Source organism: Apteryx mantelli, chromosome Z (genome assembly GCF_036417845.1).
Source record: "Apteryx mantelli isolate bAptMan1 chromosome Z, bAptMan1.hap1, whole genome shotgun sequence".
Lineage (NCBI taxonomy): Eukaryota > Metazoa > Chordata > Aves > Apterygiformes > Apterygidae > Apteryx > Apteryx mantelli.
In genome coordinates this window covers 86,239,988-86,259,056 of record NC_090020.1, presented here as the reverse complement: position 1 = coordinate 86,259,056, position 19,069 = coordinate 86,239,988, and the positions used below count along the sequence as shown (strand labels likewise).

General features: G+C 38.8%; 1 protein-coding gene across 1 annotated transcript; it reads right to left on the bottom strand.

Moving 5' to 3' along the window:
* Positions 1-2,885: 2,885 nt before the first annotated feature.
* LOC106486961 (oxalate decarboxylase OxdC) lies at positions 2,886-19,038 on the bottom strand. Its single transcript, XM_013945644.2, has 12 exons — positions 18,773-19,038; positions 18,262-18,381; positions 16,332-16,461; positions 12,626-12,712; positions 10,454-10,678; positions 9,088-9,294; positions 7,514-7,747; positions 6,582-6,735; positions 5,016-5,125; positions 4,760-4,873; positions 4,014-4,160; positions 2,886-3,363 (listed from the first exon to the last, which is right to left on the bottom strand). The coding sequence occupies exons 4-12, from the start codon at positions 12,701-12,703 to the stop codon at positions 3,238-3,240; spliced, it is 1,395 nt and encodes a 464-aa protein (XP_013801098.1). The 5' UTR covers positions 12,704-12,712; positions 16,332-16,461; positions 18,262-18,381; positions 18,773-19,038; the 3' UTR covers positions 2,886-3,237.
* Between the last annotated feature and the right edge of the window lie 31 nt (positions 19,039-19,069).

Genomic DNA, 19,069 nt, shown 5'->3' with positions numbered 1-19,069 from the left:
TCGGGACTTTAGGCAAGGCTCTTGGCTCACCAAAGTGAATGAATATTCACCGATTTAGGCGATTTACACAAAACGGGGATCTGACATGGGTGCTCCGACCATTTCTTTGGGTTCCGATTCCAAGAGGTAGGACAAGAAATGCAACTGGATATTAAATCCCAATCGATGACAACCAAAGGCTGGCTGAAGCCATCGAATGACTGAGGTCACACGGGAGAAAGCTTTTACTTTGGGCCTTGACTCCAGTCAAAGAGCGACTCTTATGTACGAATGTCCCCATTCAGACAGGAGCCAATATACTGAATAATGATCAAAGTCAGCTAAAGAATCTGTTGGAAGAACAGCTGGGTCATCAGTATTAATAAGCATTGAAGAAGGATTAAAATCAATATATCTATAAAACAGGTAATGAAGCTAGCCTAGCACTATGCATGCTTACAGTTAAGTAAAAAGTGCTTCACTAAAGTGGAGAATTGGTCTGCAATTAATGGACCAAAACTTTATTAAAATCAAAAATAAGCATGAGAATATGCTAACTGTTTATTCTTTTTAAAAAAAGAAGTCTTCATAAATGCCAGCCTGCCTATGAAACACAAGGGTATGGTTAAAGCAGCTGACTGGGTAGTAATCACTTCCGGAAAACGCATTTCACAGGCTATTAATCTGATTGATGGGAACGCTCAAGGCAATGATCATTTCATTACAGCGTGATGAACGACAGCAACGCGCTTCCCGTCGCCCTCGCTCCGGGAGCTTCCGCAGAGCACTCGCGGCACCTACGGAGCACAGCGCTCCGGGCCGGGCCAGCAGCAAGTGGAGGAGACGGTGTCCGATGCGCAGAGCCGCACGGGAGTGGGCTGGTAGGAGCGGGATTCCCGCTGGGCTCTGGAAACGTGCTGCGGAAGTGCTCATCCCTAAACCCCGCTGCTTGCAAATCTTAACAAAACGGTTAACAGAGCTAAATAAATTGGTATTTTCCACATAAACATTTCCACCGGTTTGTTTCTCTAGCGCACACACTAACTTCCCACTTCTCGGGATCTGCGAATTCATGGAGATCAGCTCGCAAAACCCAAATTACAAGTTTGGGGCTTTCAACATTCTTAGGATGTTTTTTTTTTTAAAAGTAACATCTCTTAAAGTGCCATCTTTTACTGGCAGTCACTGTCCAGATCCACAGCAGGAATAACAGCATCCGGCTGAGGAAAGAGCCTGAACTTGTGAAAATATGTTTTTAAAAGATGCTTCTAGTCAAATAAAACACGGATTAAAAGCAGCAGGCAAAAAAGAGGCACAAGGAAAGACCCGATCCAGGCACTCAGTGCCCTAAAAGCAGCGGGGCCTCCCCTCGCGCCGGGGCTGTGGTGCGAATCGCGGTGCTCGCGGCATGAAGTCCAGCCCCGCGCTGCCCGCCGGCGCTCGGCCGGGCTGTGCGGCGACCGGGGGGATGCGCCACGGAGAACCGCTGCTCGCGGGAGCTCTGACTTCTGCGCCTAATTCTGTAGTTTCTAGGCCTGGAAACTAGAGCTGAATCGTGAGCTAGGTGCCTCATGGGGCTTTTATGTCTGACTTCCGTTTTAGACATTTAACTACTACTTTTTCCTTTCAAAACCTTCATTTGTTAAAACCACCACTGAGCTGCAGATTAATTACGTGACACTGAAGTTTCTACCCCTGGGCATGCATGAAACCACCTTTTCTCGCCGTCAGTGAACAACTCAGTGCTTCAGCCCCTCGGGATCCACAGTTCGGGCGTTCCCTCTCCTCTCCTGTCTGCAAGGTCCGGTCCGGTGAACGCACCCTCAGGGCATGTTTCCCGACGGGGCTTCACAAAACCTTGGCAAGGAGGAGGCAAAGCTGACTATACTGTCGACACGCTCAGCTGGGGTACAGGGACGTCCCCTTCGTGTTGTAATCGAAGAAGAGGTTTTCGGGGGGCCCACGCAGCCCTTCCTCTCCGCAAAATGGCCTGGACGACTCCAGGTGATGAGAGGAACGGGGGCGGGACAGTGTCTGCGAGCAGAACGCCCAAAAGTGTCCGAAGGGGTGTTTGCATGGGTACACACAAAGCTACAACCGGAGGTGTGTGTGAACAGGGGAACCTGCTGTCCCGGGAGAGACCAATGAGGGAATGAGTGTGTACAGCAACTGCGTGTGCAGATGCACGTGAATAAAACTCTTGGGATTAGGTATAGATGAGCGTTTAGAAGTTTGTAGGTGTTTATGAACATTCTGTAAGCGGCTAGGATCATGGTTTATCTGTTGTACTGCTAAAATCGATCCCAACTGCATATTTCACTGAATCCTGGCTTATCATGTGTTGATAAGAAATCAGTAAACCGCTTTGACCCTGATTTGGTTTGAAGCACGTGATCTGAGTAGGTTTTTCCTGAGACAGAGATCATTTCCCTGAAAAAAATGCTTTAACCCATGGAAAATGAAAAAATATCTCTGTCCTTCCCTTTCGTAGCCATTCTCTTGGGTATAATTACCTGGCAAAATGGAGCTTAAGGGTCACCAGAAAATGGCATAGATGCCAGCGTGTCAAATCATCCTTGCTTCTTGCTGACCCAGTTCTTTGGGGCCAAATGCTCCCCATCTTTAGCAGCGGGAGCATGGGTGCCTAGCACACAGCGTAGCTGCTACTGGCTCTACATTCTGTTATGAATCTGGCCTCAAATATTTTGCTCAAAATCAGATAGCAGTTTAGTGGCAAAGCCATAAAAAGAAGCTAGTTGTCTTAAATTCTTTCACAGTGCCTCACTGAGGGGGTTGCAGTTTGGGGAGGGAAAGGGAATACAACATGAATGTATGAAGAGCTCATTCCTGCAGTCCAATTAGATGCGGTGCTTATAACAACACTTGATTTCAGGCAAGAGACTGAGTTGTGTAAACATACTGTATTTATGCATCACTAGATAGAGTGCTGTCAACAATACAGAAAATCAATGTAAACTTCAGTACTGTAAGGGAAGAGATAGAGTGGGATAACGGATGATACACAGAGCAAAAGGCAACTGCAGTGGTAGAAGTTACTTTGATATACAATCAAATTACATTGCACTATAAATAAAACAAGTTAAAAAATACAATTAGAAAAAACTTTTTACAAGTAATGACCTGAAATTCTTCTGTTTTCTGAACATCTCTGGATAAATAGCAGGAAAGGTACCAAGAAGTACTGCTAGAAATACGGCAAATGTGAAAAGTATTGGAGTGATTAAATGCTAACATAGGTTATTTGCCTGATTTTTTAGAAGCCTTTGGGATCTTTTTAAACTCATTCTGTTCCTTGAAAAAAATCTGAGCAAGGATATGATCTGCTGTTGCATGGAAGTAGTCATTCATACGAAGAGTTTCCAGCTATAAAGAAAAAGACAATATTTTATGAAGAATAATCATAATGACTTGATCATTTTTACAAGATTAATTATATGGAATATTAAAGTGCATGTCAAATACAACATGAACATGAATGAATATAAAAATATATAAGTAACTCGTTATAAGCCTTATATGTATCATCAGGTACATATAATCTCAGCTTAATATACCCTTGCTCTGGCTGCTAGCATAGAGACCTGTTCAAGGCTTGTGAAGATCTCTCCCTTTTGTGGTTCCTGGGCTTGTGAGGAGCCACAGCCTGTCCAGTCCACCCACTGACCAGCTCTGTCTCTTAAACACCAACAGCACATCACGCACAAGCATGATCTGAACTCCATCCCTCTCTCTCTTCCACACATACATATAGGCACACATGTGGGAGCCCACCATTCCCTCCCACAGACCTGTTCCTTGTCTTCTTCACCTGCTGTTCACAAGTACAGAGTTTTAGTAGGTGTTGCATGTCAACTGTTCACACCAGAACAGAATTTTCACTGTCAGTGTATTGAGATAGTTTTAGAATTTCTTTTGAAAGGTGTGCACCAAAGCATAAGGCTTATATGCATAAGAAAAGCATACGCTTATGCACGGTTGAACATTTTTTACTCCCTGTCCATATGAATTCTCACCTGGTTGCCTGTACTGTAGGCTAGAATCAAAAATAAATCCTCATCACATACGCTCTTGATATAATGTTGGCTTCCAACAGGGAAAAATATGACATCTCCAATGTCAATGTTGAAGTTGGTGGTGACGTCAGATGCAATAACGCCAACCTATAGCAAGTTAAACAGCAATATTCAATAGCAATATTCAGTGTGCTATTATTGGAAAAAAACACACTGAGGGTCCCAACATTGCAATGAAATCAGCTAGTGCAGAGTCATTACTTTCACTGAGACACCAAACAGTTATAGGGTTCCAAGGTAAATTCCCGAGTAAGAACATGGTAACTCCTTGCATTATGGAGTTCCATCATCCCATCTCAGTTACCTTTGCATTTCAGATTTGCACTGAGTGAAAGACATAAAATAAAATACCATATCCTAATTCTTAATTCTCACTAAATTTTTATTTGTTCCCTAGAGGCACTAAATCAAAATTATTTCTATTTTTTATTTCATACTCCCAGTATCCAGGAGAGTGAGAATTCCTATCATGGGCATTTTTTGCTGAACCAGTTCTGCTCTTTGTGTAACTCCATTTTGATTAGACAAACTTCCACAAATGTAACAGAGAGAAAAATTTTGTACAAAGGAGGAATGAGCAGACCTTGAAAGTTTTGTAGTATTGTTAATAATCAGGGATGGGAGTCAGTTATTAGCTCTGTAGCTGTTATACAGTCAAAACTCCAGTCACTGATGTAACAAATTACCTTTCCACAGCCACTAATGACATAACCCATCTCATTAGCGTTGAAGTGGAAATGAGGCTGCCCCAGTCCATTGCTGAATATTCTGAGAGTTGCTAAGGTAAGGGTATTTTCATGCTGAAAAGCAAAACAAAAATGTTCAGAAAATCCCTCAAGTTTGTTATATCCCCAAAATAAAACGAAGCAGTGATGAACCCCCACGCATTGCATACTATGCCTTATGTTTAAATAGCTACAGTATCCAACTGAAAGCACATACCTTATTCAGTGACTCACTAAAAATTTTCTCTGTCTCGTTTAATCCAGTTCCATTTATGCGGTAGCGAGCCCACTGGAAGATTCCTCCTGGAAAAGGATATTCTGCTGACCCTAAAAAAAAACAGAGACAGCCAAATGAGCATTTTCAACAAGGTGGCCAACCTCAAATCATCACTGTGTACTAAACTTCAGGTCTCAAATCTTATGAGCCTCTGGATCCAGAAAGGAAGCTCATTTAGATTATTATTCCTCTGTGCACTAGACACTATGCACATTAGAAACAATTAATCCAGTTTACTGTATGTTTGTACAGACAGATCACCATAATAAAAACCTCATATTAGAATTTTTTCCTGAATTTAAATTACTTATCTCTTGCATGAGCAGATCTCTGCCTTTATACAACATTTTTTCCTGTCACAAATACGATTACTATCAATCACAATACACTTAAAGAACATACTAAGCTTCAGTATATTAACTCATGTTAACCTTTATGGCACTAATTGTGTGTCGCAACACTTTGCAAAGCCCCACCAATGCAAACAAGCTGCAAATCTGGCATATTTGTCTCTTGAAGCACTGTCTTGGTATAGCTAGATCTTCAAGCAGAATACAGCTAATAAGTCTAGCTATGGGCTGTGCCTTCCTTGCTGAAAATGTATAGGTCCTGGCCAGAGAAAGAGACTTTCATAGAACTTGGCCACTTTTTAGCTGTCTGTTACAGAAGAGGATTAGCTCAAAGAACATGTTGACCCAAGTGCAAAGATTTCTGTCACATATCTGTTTCTTCTAATTTCCATCAGCTGTGTGTGGAGCTCTGGACCTACATTTGTTTTTTACAGCTGTACTTAGAATTAAAATCTGTCATCTATGTTTATTAGGTGCTCTCTGTTAATCAGTTGGTCCAGTCTGCACAGAGAGTTGTTTAATACAAATGCTGATAAAACAAACAGTGAATATCATTCAATGCTGTTTATAAAGTTGTTTTTGTAAAAGAAAAGGGAGGGCATCGTTAGGTATATGTTAAGATGTTTATTCATTGCAGTTTCATATGCAAATACCAGATATTCTAAAAAGCTCAGTCACTCTCCAGCTAGTCTTCTTCAGGGCTTCCCAGCCTATAAAATCCTCATCTATGGATGAAAAGTATAGGTGCTTATTGCTTAAGGGAACTATAGCAATGAACAGATCAGCTCTGGTTAGATACATCAGTAGAGAACCTTTAGTTGGGCAGTAGCGTGCTGAAGCCCTGCTGCTCCCTGGCATTGCACTCTCACATCTACTGTTGCAGATAAAAACAAAAGACTATTTCAATCAGTAGGGTAAAACAGTAGAAGTGAGATAAGGGCCAAATTATACATCTTCAAAGGGCAGTAACTAGAGATACCATCAAGAAAAACAGCACCATTTTTGCATAAGAAATTATTCCCATTCTTTTTTTTACCTCCTTAAATACTTATCACTCTTCTATATACTTTTTATTGCATGTTTCAGTGAACCAATTACAGATCTTCCCCTCTGTAAACACAGAAAGTTCTTACATAAAAAGTTCTTAGACGTGTACCTTTGAGGTCGTAGAAGTACCGCCATACAAGGTTGTCTGGAGATTGCACATAGCTGGCATTCTGTACAAGCTCTTGTAAATTTGGTGGGAGGTTAATTGCTTGATCTTCTGTTTGCTTCTTGAATGTTCTGATAAAGTTAACTCCACCCTGCGGCTGCAGGACACACAGTACATATTAAGTTGGCAGATATACAAAGCAAACTGGGGAATTAAATTTGTACTTCATCAAGTATCCCACCTTAACACTTGATGGTAGACAAATTCTGCCCTGGGGACATACCTCATCTCTTTAACTGCTTAGCCCTATGAATAGTTCATTTTGCTCCTTTGCTCTGCCCTTGCCTCTCAGTTACGACACAGATTTGGAGTAGATTTAACTTGGTCCATCTCCCATCAGATTGTTTCACAGACAAGAAGGTCTGTCACAACTCAACAGTTTGAACATGCAGATTCCTCAGTCTGAGCAGAAGCTCTGTGGCCATATTCTTGGTCAAGGGACCTTGGCAACAGGTCAGTGCAAATGAGAGAAATTTTAGCAAGAAGATGGCCTTATCTATGGTTTCCTATGAGACCTCTTGATAGCACAACATTTACTAAGAGGCTATTGGGAAGTTACTTTGGACTTCGCTGTGTTATTTTCCCTTCTGTCCTTGGAATTGTGGAGAATTCTCCATGAGTTTGGGACAAGTGTGAAAAGGGGAGGAGAAAAAGTTTCTTGGAGGAAACCGTGTCATTTATTTCTCTGTATTTGTAAAGGAACACACAAGGTGGCACAGTGTTGCACAAGGGACATATGTACATCCTTCCACACTGTTGGGACTGAAGAGACCAGCTGAGTTAGGGAACCTCCCTAAAAAAGATACAGAAAGCCTGGACCTGACATATCAATGTCAAGAAGGTTAGATAGAGGCTAGCTATCCTATCATACAGACCTTTAAAGCTCTTGCTGCTATATCTTCTGGGGTAGAGAAAAATGCATCATCTACATCCAAGGTCTTAAGTTCTTCATGTGTCGTAAAAAAAAGCAAGAACAAACATTCTTCTTTTCCTATGTTCTTTATCCAATGCAAAGTGTTTCTAGGGAAGAAGATCACTTGGCCAGCTGTGACATTGTATGTGGTAACCACGCTGTCATCTGCATCAACTACTCCAACCCAGGCGGTACCCTGTAACATAACGATAGTAATGAAAGTTTCCTCAGAGACTTTATTCACTGTAACTTATGTATGGCAAATCAATAATTCAAGGAATCTGAAGGCTGTTAGGGGAAAACAAATATCAGTGTTCTGTCTCTAACAAGCCTTTGTGAAACTGAATCCAGAATAGTATTTTAAGTGACAAAATTTTAGAAGGTTTAAAGAACATATGACAAATACACATTGCTCGTATTTAAGCTATTTCTTATTCAAGAGGCTGTCACTAGCCATAAAGGAGCCATCTTTGACCAAAAATTGCTGGAGAAGGGCCAGGTGTCTGTAGAATGCCTCACTCCAAGGATATTCCCCCATCCAGTTGGAGCTGTTCAGTTATACTCTAATAAAAATATGAACAATTCCTCTTAGAAATATAATTAATAATCAAGATACATCTAAGTACCTGTGCTTCCACAGAAAGATTTTTATTTTTCAGATTAACATGCTATCTCGAATTGTTCCTCACTGCGAGTTTGTATTTATCGTTTTTATTTTCTTTATTTATTTTTAAAGATTTGAAATGTGACACTAAAGTGAGAAAGGGCAAACATTTTCAAAGGAGAGTTTTTTGGGAAAAACAGGGAGGGGTATTTGGTCTAGGAAAGAGAAGATTACATGGGAACAAAATAGTCTTCCACATATAAACAGTTGTTGTAAGAAACAAAGATGATCAGAGGGTCTCCACAGCCACTGGAGGTAAACAAGGAGAAATTTTGCAATAAACAAAAATGTGAGTTGTACAGCAGCACAAACTTTCTAGCGGTTTGTGTTATAAAGCACTGGAGACAACTATTTTTGGACTTTGTAATAGCTCCTTCGTGGAAGGTTTTAAAAACAGATTCAATGCCCTTTCAGAAACGCTTAGATATTCTCACCCTGCACCAATATACAGGATGAAGCCAGAGGCTTTCTTAAGAACCTTAACAGTCCTTCAAATCTATGATTCTATAATGGCTCTAAAATATTAAGTACCTAAAGCATTATAAGCTCTTGGATAAACAGATAAAATTCTACATGTTACAGGTATCCATAATCTCTGCTGACTTCAGTTGTTTATTGGAAGCTACAGGTGCTTGACAGTTCTGCAAGTAACAACATTAAATAGTCTGTTTCAAGCACCTCAGTTCAAAAATGTCATCTGAAGCAATAAAACTCATGCCATACGTGAATCAATGATAATTCTACTTTTATTACTGGTTAACATTCGTATATAATGTATATGTATATTTTTATTTACATATGTACATTTTCTATATGTACATGATGCTTTAAAAGCAAATCCAATTGGGAGAGCTGAAATAACCAGATAATACCTTTAGCAGGTAGCCATGTTCATTAGCATTAAAATGCCAGTGGGGAACCCGAAGCCCATTGCTCTTGATCCGTAAGGTTCCAAAAGTCATTTTAGAGCGAAAGTTATTGATACTTTTTCCAAATTCCATTTCTTCAACACTTTCATATTCATTTACATCATTCCTGAATCTTGCCCACTGAATATCACCTCCTGGGAAACGATGTACCTGTAAAGTTAGTGACAGAAGAGAATTTTATTAATTGTGGGCAGTGGTGACCAAACAATCCAAAAATATTTTGGAAGATGCCTAGTCTAAATAATACTGAAGGGACCCGTTGTTTTTCTCAGTGAGGATTCTTTCTGCATGTATTTTAGTCACATTTCACAATTACTTTCTCATGTTATGATGTAGTGGTATTGTTTCTACAAATGAGAGCTAAATAGTGGTATTAAGGATAGAAATATCTGCTCCTCTTTTTATGTCATTCTGGAGTCCGATTTAGGAAATCAGTTTATGCTTAAATTTTTAGATTCAAAACATTTAGAAAATTTCCTGAGTAAGATATTTTCCTGAATTAGGGCTGTGGAAACAGTTGCAAATTATTCGTACCTGAAGCTGTTCCTTTCCCAATATTCGTACTGTCTCTAGAATATTCTTTATACTTGAAAAAATCACCCTGCACTCAGGAACGGCATATTAAAAGGGATGCCCTCCTCTTAAAAACACCTTTGTTTCAAGAGTATTACATAGATAAATCTAGCACCTAAAAGTACTAGAATAGCTGTAATCAGTTTAAGTGTCCTACTATCTAATCTATCCTTTTCTCTTTTTTGCTGAAAAGCTGTGATAAAAATTAATCAGAAATTATTTTCTATGTAAAGATATATTCGTAAGATGGAACATGCCTTTAGAGCTTGTTGAAAGGATACATTTCTGTAAGTACAAAAATACAATTAAACAGAAACAATGTAATTGCTAGAGTTCATTACATTGTGAGTTAATTCATTTTCACTCACTGAAAAAAAGACCATGGAGTTCATTTTTTCTTGCAAAATAAGAATTTGCTTGAATTCAGTCATAAGAAGTAAAATGTTAGTGTGCTACTCAGCTTATATTTAGATTTGAGCTTTCCATTTATATTTCTCAGAATTTCCTACCCTATAATTTCAGAATCCCAAAGGAACCTCCAAGGTCCCATATCACCTCCAACATCTGTTATGAAATGGAATGAACTTTTTATCTCTCTTCATTGATTATAAAAGAAGCCTGAATGACAGGTTTAGACTGGACACCTAGTGCTCAAATAATTAAAGTTAGGTGAGATGAATTCATTATATTTCTATATATAATGCTAGAATATTATTGCACAAAAAGAACAATTTACCTTTGATTTTCCCAGCTGATTCAGGAACCGGAATTTGATATCCACCTCTTTTTCAGCTGGTGCTTGGGAGGTTGTGTCATCATTTTTAACAACTGTCCTTTGTATAAAGCCAATGCTTTCTGTATAGATCAAGGACAGGACCAGCACTCCTATTGCGGTGGTGATAACACAGGCCAACAGACAAACTAGAAAGATTTTCATTAGGGAGCAGGAGCTCTTTCTTTCCTGAAATGTTTTTTTTAGAAAAAAGAAATCAGTAACAGATATAACAAACAGGAAAAACTGATAGTTCCTTTGTAATGAAAACAGTAAAGCTTTCAGGAACACGCACATTTAGCCAAGTTACTGGGCTCAGCACAGGGAAACCTTATAGAGTATGTTATCAAATTGCATCAGATTGTGGCTGTCCCTTCGTTATTTCACCAAGTAAAAGCACATCTTCCTCATCCCATGGTCTTCCAAACACTTAATGTTTTTTCATTACTGTTTCTAATCTATATCTCAAGACTCCAAAGACCTGCAGCATCAGCTCACAGCAAACGTCTGCCTGTGGGGCGAGGAAGAAGAAACGCTGTCTCTGCTTTGCCTCATATCTCACAGAAGGCTCTCAATGGCCCAGCTCCCTGGTGGGAAGATGGGCCAGCAGGGGGAAATCTCATCTGTATTAAACTGCTCTTTGCATCATTTCTTTACTCAAAATTTCCTCTGAGGACATTCAGGCTTCTGAAGAAGGATGAAGCAGAGAAGCACCTTGGCATACATAAGCACGGAAGTTCTTTATAGATGGCCAAGGCACTAAAAATGCTCTTAAATGCTCTCATAACGTCATCCACCTTGCAATTGTAGAGAGTGTTCTGGCACAACAAAGCAACACCTTGGTGAGGATTTTCAGAGTTTCCTGCCCCTTTATCTTTTTTCTTACAAACTGCGGCTTCAGATGAATAAATTCTATGGCCCAAATTTTAGAACTCTGGTGATTCTGGTTGCACAGCTTGATCTGTCTTTAAAAGCCTGATTTTCAGATGATGAGTGCCTGAAAATCAAGCTATGTACAATGATTTCTTAAGCTGTACAATCAGAAATGAAAAAATTGAAAATTACTTAGCAATTTTAACAAAATGACCTCCTTTCATGAATCTATTTGACAAAATCTCTTCTACAAATAAATTTCCCTTGCCAGCAGAAAAGTGCTCAAAATATCCCCCTATTCTATTCTGTAATAATTCTTTTTATAGTTTAAATTACTCCTTTTTTAAAGCTTGTGTTCAATTAAATACTATAACAGTAGTACTCAGACCACGCAGAGTCTCCTCAGTTCCAGAGAACAACACTTCAAACTCAAATGCATACAAAATCTCCGCTTTTCAGACTTGAATGACATTTAATTTACAGCGTTTTCACAGTAGTGGCACCAATTCAATAATTATTTTTAAAAATAGAGAGACTACTGTACATATTACATAATAATAACTAATATAAAACATTCAACCTCAATACAATGTGTGGAACAGGTTATGTTGTGAGGGAATCACTAACCTGGGTGTATTTACAGTCTGGAAGCATCACTGTGCTGACTGCAAATGTCTCAGCTTATGAGTGATATGCCAACCCTCATTGTATGAAGTTAATTCAAATCCCAAGAAGCAAAAATTTCAATGGGAAAATTACAGAGAATTACTTTTCTCAAGGGCAAAAAAATTTTTTTTAATAAAGTAGTACACAAATACTTAACTAAGTAGAGACATTAAGCATTACCATGGGATCAGCTTTTAAGTAGCTCTTCCTGTTAAAATCAATGGGGAATCCTCCAAAGATAACTGTTCTATTCAGTAGCTATAGGAGTTTTGCTATTAACTAAAATGGGGCCGGAGAATCATGCCTCATAGTCCGATCCTAGCGAATGCACATGGAGCTATGACATTTTACTCCATGTCAGGATCTCAGCAATAGCAGCCCTTTAGAGCTTTTATTTTCTTGTAGGACCTTCTTAATAGTGTGTGTATATATTTATACACACATATACATACACATACATACATACACACACACATATATAAAAAGTATATAATAGTAATAGTATCTGATTATGTCATATTTATTAAGCAAGGGTTTAACCTTCAAATTGACTATTAATAGTATTTTGATAGCATCATAACAGAAGCTGACTCGTACCTCTTTCTTTGGCCACTCTGCTGTTTTTGAAGAACTTGGTATGCTCTCTCCGTGCATTTCAAATGCTTGGTTATCCATTTAGTAAAGCTGAAATAGATTAGTCCACAAGAATGTTAATTCCGATATGTTCTCAGTTATGTTACCGAAAGAGCCCAGGGAAATGACTCATCATCTTTTGTATAGTAACAGTAATGATACTTAGTATGGCAAAATGTGTTGCAATAAAAAAAACTCTACTGAACTACAAGAGAAAGGCCTGACAATTTCCCCATTCAGCTTTAACGTTATTCATGAACCCTAAGACACAACATGACAATGAGATAGAAGCTGAACCATCCAATACTTTTTAAAAAGGCAGAAAGGAATCCTCAGAAGTCATCTAGTCTCTTCACCTATGCTAAGGGTCCAAATACATTTAAATTATTCCTTCTGGATGTTGTGTAATACACTTTTACACACCACAAAAAACGTTGAGATTCCACAACTTATTTGGCAACCTATTTCACCACTTAAGAATTATTATTGTTAAAAAGGTTTTCACAAACCTAAATCACTCTTGCTGTAGCTAAACTCTATTACATCTTGTCCTTCCCATACGTGGACCTAATTACATACAAAAATGCCCTACTAGATCAGGCCAACAATACAACCAGCCCAGTATTTTTTCTCCCAAAGGACATTAAGAGATGCTATTTAGGGACAGTATAGGCTGGCTACTATTTTCAGGCTACTCTTTTCATAGTTTATAAGCACACATAACTGTGGGATGAGGGAGGCTAAAAGGAATAGCCTCTTCCCTTTAGATTTCACTCCATAAAAAAGTCCATGACTTTTTCCAGGTCCTTTCTGAACCTGCTGATACCCCCAGCCTCAGAGATTTACTGCTTTCTGGATAAAAAAAAGAACATTCCTTTCTCCATCCTAAACAAATGTCCTGCAGGTTCATTGAGTCCTCCCTAGCTCCCGCACTGTGGGCTTCGGGCAACATCAGACGTATGTTCTCCTCTCCAAGCTGAAGAGTCCCAGCCTTTTTAGTCTCTCCCTGCTATGCAGCTCTTTGGTCTCCTTGACCATTTCAGTCATTCTCCTCTGGACCGTCTCTAACACTACCAAATTAATGAAAATAATGAATAGCAATAGACTTCAATGTTAACTGTTCTCCAAGTATGGCTTTCCAACCATCGTAACACTTGCCTTACGTATTTTAATTTAGACTATGATTCCTTGTTTTGAGGTACACAAGAGTGTCAAAAGCTTTGCTAAAGTCAAGATACATGACATTTCTTCTCCCCTATCCTCAGTCTGTTACCCTGTCATAAAAAGGAAACTAGATTGGTTTGATACACAGTGTTCATTACAATCTGTAGATTTTCTTTTTTCTCATTTCCTTGATATCTTCCAGGTTTGATTATGTCCTTCTGAATTTTTAGGAAATTGAAGTTAAGCTTATTGGTCTGTATCTCTTGGGCATAATTTAGTTGCATTTTTGTTAAAAACAGGCACGTTATTTGTACTTTTGTAGCTACTGGTCTCTTATGCAACTACAATAAGTTCTTAGACATTATTGCTAACAACTCTAAGATAGCTTCAGCCAGTTCTCCATAGTTTAGTATTAATTCCGGGAGGCACGGTCCACTGAACACAGGTAACTTGCGTAATACCTCTCAATCATGTTTTCCCTGTCGTAATCTGAGCATAATCCACCACCCTTTTCAAAGGTGTTGTTAGTTGTTTGATTACAGTTGATGTTTTAAGTAAATGGTATGCCTTTATTGACATCATTTATTACTCTCTGGAGAGGAGTAATCAACCAAGATTTTCCTGGGTCCTTCCTTACAGCTATAAGGAATAAGGAACTTTTGAGTTACTGTATCATCTTTGACAGGTCTTCCTACTTGTCTCTCATTTTTGTGCTTTGGACTTTCCAAAAAGCACAAAAGTTCATGGTGACTCATATTTAAGGGCAATTCCAGCTATTTCCTTTATGCTTCCTTCTTGGAGAACTTTCAAGGGTACAAGCCAAATTATATTTCTTTTCCTTGTTCCATATCTGTATAGCCTGTAAATATATCTTAAACATATATATTTATTTTAAGAACTGCCAAACTCCTGAGCACCTTTCTTCCTTAGATTGTTTCTCACTGGATTTTGCAAACCACATCTTTTAATTTCTTGAAGGTGCTTTTTTTCTATTCTTCCTCCTTTTCATTCTAAAAATCATGAAACCCCTGTAAGAAAATTCTTGTAGTTATCTTCACCTTCTGCAACAAAAACTGGCATCATCACATTCTAAAAATATTCTGGATACTCTGTGGTCTATTTACTCTTTTCCCAACAAATATTTGGTTAAATAATATCTCATCAAATTAAATGATTATTAGTTGTTCACAAAAAAGTTCTGTCCATCTTATCTTCTTGGTTTGGTGGTCTTTAATGATAGGTTCTGAACATAATAACACTCAGGCTTTTTTCTCCCTTTATTATGATCAAGACACTTTCAACAGGTCATCTCCCTCTATATTCTAGACTTCAACAGAGATAAACATTCATAGAGAAATTTTCTCTTTCCCTCCACTGTTCTTGAAGAACCACCACTACTTTTTTCTCTATTAATTCATTAACAAATGAAATATCCCACCAAGTTAACATTCATGTTGCCTAAATCACAACTTTATATGGAAACTTGTACATTCTTCCATTTAGTTTTCATACATCCTGCATGAGTACACAGACATTTTAAATGTTAAGCAGACAGATTCACTATCCTGTATTTTTGGACTGCTTCAATCTTTTTATAAAAAGCCCTAAATCCATAGCTACTATGCCTCTGACTACCTTCCACTGTTAAAACTCTTTCACATGCTTTTGTCATCAGTTCCCACGAATCCTAGTTTAAAGTCTTTCTCTCCCAAGTTAGTAAGCCTAAATTAAAAAAAATGTTTTTCTCCTCATGAGATAGAGCTCTTCTCTCCTCAGCAGTCTTCTCTGTTCTGTTCTGGTACGGCTTTGAAAATCTCAGCAATTCACATTGGCAGCATCAGGTCAATTAGAATTAATAACAAGTTTTTCTCATTTCCTTGTGAAATTTCCCATTTCCCCCTCCACAGTGTGAGAACTTCCAACAATAATATTGGCCAAATATTTTGGGTAACACACAGTAATGGAAAACTATGGTAAAAAACTAACATAGAATCCATGATCAACAAGAAAGAAAATACCCATTATGATTTTCAGTGCTTTCACAGTCCAGATAGTTATATAAATCTGAGACTCGACAAGCATCTTTTGGATAACAAAGCTTCTCTGACAGTGTCAGAGTTACATAGTTACACAGAAAAAAATTCATAGGTTGATAATGAGTGACCATGGAGCTGCAGTTTTTTCAGACTAAAAAGGCTGTAAATTCTAACCACATTAACCTGTGCTGTAAGCACGGCCAGCCTTCATGTTATTTGGAGTCTGAAACTACCAGATTGTCTACATCAGCCCTTTTTTTTTATCAGTGTGAATGCACTGATGCAGTGAGATTTGCAGATGGACTGTTACAGCAGGAAAGATCACTGCAGTGTACAGTCATTCCATTTCAAAACGGGTATTACAGTGGACTCTCCCATTAAGCATTTGAAGGGCAAAAATCCCTAAAACAGACAAAAATTCTGTCTATTCTCCTCCCACCACGTCCCACTATGCCAAGTCATTTTCTTACCACAGGCAGGATCTTCACAAGACCTAACTGCAAGATGCTTTTCCTCATCAAAGCCTTTACCTTCCTCAGGTCAGATTTACTGATATATATACATTGTAATTCAGGAAGTGCTCTCCTCATAAAAGATTTCCTGTATATGCAAATACACACAATCACAAATACTCATGTACATCCTCAACAAACAGTTCTTGTAACTTGCTGAGAAACAATGACTTTCCTTTAAACTATCCCAGCTATTTTATTTTTATCCCAATTATTTCCTCCAAATCCCGGTCTTTATCTTTCTGCCTATCTTTTCTTCCCCCACTGTCACTACAGAAGATTATAGTTCGATAAAATTCCTGTCCTCTGACATAGCCTCAATGACAAGAACATCAGTGGCATCATCCTGAAAACAGCTGTTACCTCTGTTCAGCACTTTACTTACATATTCACTTTTTTTTTCCTGAGTGGTAGCTTTTCTATTCTAACTTCTAAGCAAACCAAATTCTAGCTAGAATTGCAAGAAGCACTTAGTGTATACATTCAGAAAGTTACTTTTTTATTTTGATATGTAAGGGATCAAATTGCTTTTTGAAATACTGTTTAATAACCATAAAACTCTTGATTGCATGTTAAAACAACTTTTTATGTGAAACAAGTTGTCTCCACTTACCAACTAGTGCTGTTTTATTGGTGTTATTTTTTATTTTATTCTATTATGTTCTTTTTTGTATTTCTGTTGTTTATAACAGGCAAACATCACTTGCTTGGTGCTTGGTTACACATACTTAAGGTACTTTTATCTTGTACACCATACTACCTCACACTATGGGTCCTCTCCATCACTAAGGCCTTTCATACCTTACCAATACAAAGCTAATAAATACTAACATTCAGCAATGTCAGCTTAGCAGCAGTTCTTTGATGTTGTTACTCAGGTCTGTCTGCTACAATAACCGAGAAAAAGTTCTGCTGAAACACCACATCAGGGACTGAAAGCTGTGTAACTAAACAGAAATAGATAAAAAAAAGAAGCATCTAGAGGCACAGGAGAGAGAATAAATGACTCTCGGGCTAATAAAATGCCCAGGGAATGAGGAATTGCACAGCTATGGCCAGGTGGGAGGACTCTCCAAAGGGGAATTAATGAAAAAGGTTTTCTAAACAGCAAACTAGAGCTCTGCCTCAGCATCAAGGGAAAAGTGGGGGGTGTCTTATGTGTCTTGTCCTATATACCCCCGCAAGAAGGATACAAGGAGTCTCAGTGTGTTAAAATATCTAAGTACTCTTAGGACATCAGGTCTTGTTTTGAGCACACCTCTCCTGTGCTACCAGCACCCCAAGGAGTATCTGCACATTTGGATGAATAAATGTTTTTGCTGTGAGCTGGATAGGCACAAGCCTGCTCCAGACCAGAAACAGCAGAGCTGTGATAGCTCAGGCAGTGCCACACTGGTAAGCTGTGCTGAGAGCCTGCAGCAGTCCTGGCTCAAGCTCCGCGGCATACGCACGCCTTGCATAACTGCATACATACAGCATCCAGGCTAGTGCAAAAATACAGGAAATTCACGGTGATCCACGCTGAGACAGGCATGATGTCATGAAAAAAATTGTCATCTTTCCTTCCGCATCTGAGTTCCTTCCCTAAAACGACCTCTGGCAGTCAGATACTGTTTTAATACAGACAACAGTTACCCAGCAGCAGTTACAGGGCAATATTAGTTGGTTTGTACATTCCTGTCCCAGCAATGCAATACTTTATAAAAGCTTCTGCAAAAAAGTTTTCTAGAAAAGTAATTTCATTTTCTGTACTCTGATTTCAGATGTAGCTCTCAGCATTTAAGAAACAGACTGATGAAATCTGTGTGTTTGAAATACATAAATTTGTAGAACTTATGATCCTGTGACAGTCACAAAACAGTCATCATTATTCCCAGTCTCTACTTACTAATTCTCAACAGGAAGGTGGGGGGAATGCATAGCTAATCATCCTTCCATGTTTTCTTTTGGTTTGTTTTTCATTCCTCAAAACCAACACAGGCTCAGTTACATCTTTTCTCACGTGTACCTGTAAATATCCAGATTAAAAAGAAATAGTTTACTAGAAAGGCATTTTACCATGCAGTTTTGTTTACTGAGTGCATAAAATGCCAGATGTAAGCCAGAGAAGAGGCACAAAAGGCTTCTTTCAAAATGTTCTGTCAATATATTTCAAGCCACAATTCTACCACTTGCAGCTTTTCTCTTTCTCTCTCAATTTGCTATTGCCAAGAAAGGGGAAGTCCTGCTCTTCTCTCCCCTGAACAAGTTCCAGTGCTTATTGGTGGCTTTGGTGAGCTGATTCTATTCAACTACACAGCTAAAAATACTTTTCTGCCTATTTAGGCCCAGTGAAAGATTTGATGAGCTTCAAAGCCAAGAACAAGGCCAAGGAAAGCAGAAGGGAGATTAGGACTTGCCATGAACAGTAGCAGTCTGCTGGCAGACCAGTTCAGCTGTAACTTGTTCTTTGCTCCTAAACACGAGGCTTCTGAACGAGTACTTTCTCCCTCCAGAGAACCAGGCCTCACTAGGATGCGAAAGGGGGGCAATGAAGAAGACTTCAGACACTTTTGGGTACAAGACATTTGATAAGCGTGCAGTGGGCGGAACAAGGAGCACACAGTTACAACAACTCACGTCCTGTTAGAAAGGACAGCACCGAACACCTTGCATTATCACGTTACTGCTTCCCATTTAACTTTACACATGATACT

Excerpts from the sequence above, each read along its gene's own strand:
- LOC106486961 (XM_013945644.2), bottom strand. The coding sequence starts at position 12,703 with ATGGATAACCAAGCATTTGAAATGCACGGAGAGAGCATACCAAGTTCT. Across the intron at positions 10,679-12,625 it reads CAGAGTGGCCAAAGAAAGAG|GAAAGAAAGAGCTCCTGCTC; the intron begins GTACGAGTCAGC and ends AAAACATTTCAG. Across the intron at positions 4,874-5,015 it reads TTAGTGAGTCACTGAATAAG|CATGAAAATACCCTTACCTT; the intron begins GTATGTGCTTTC and ends TTTGCTTTTCAG.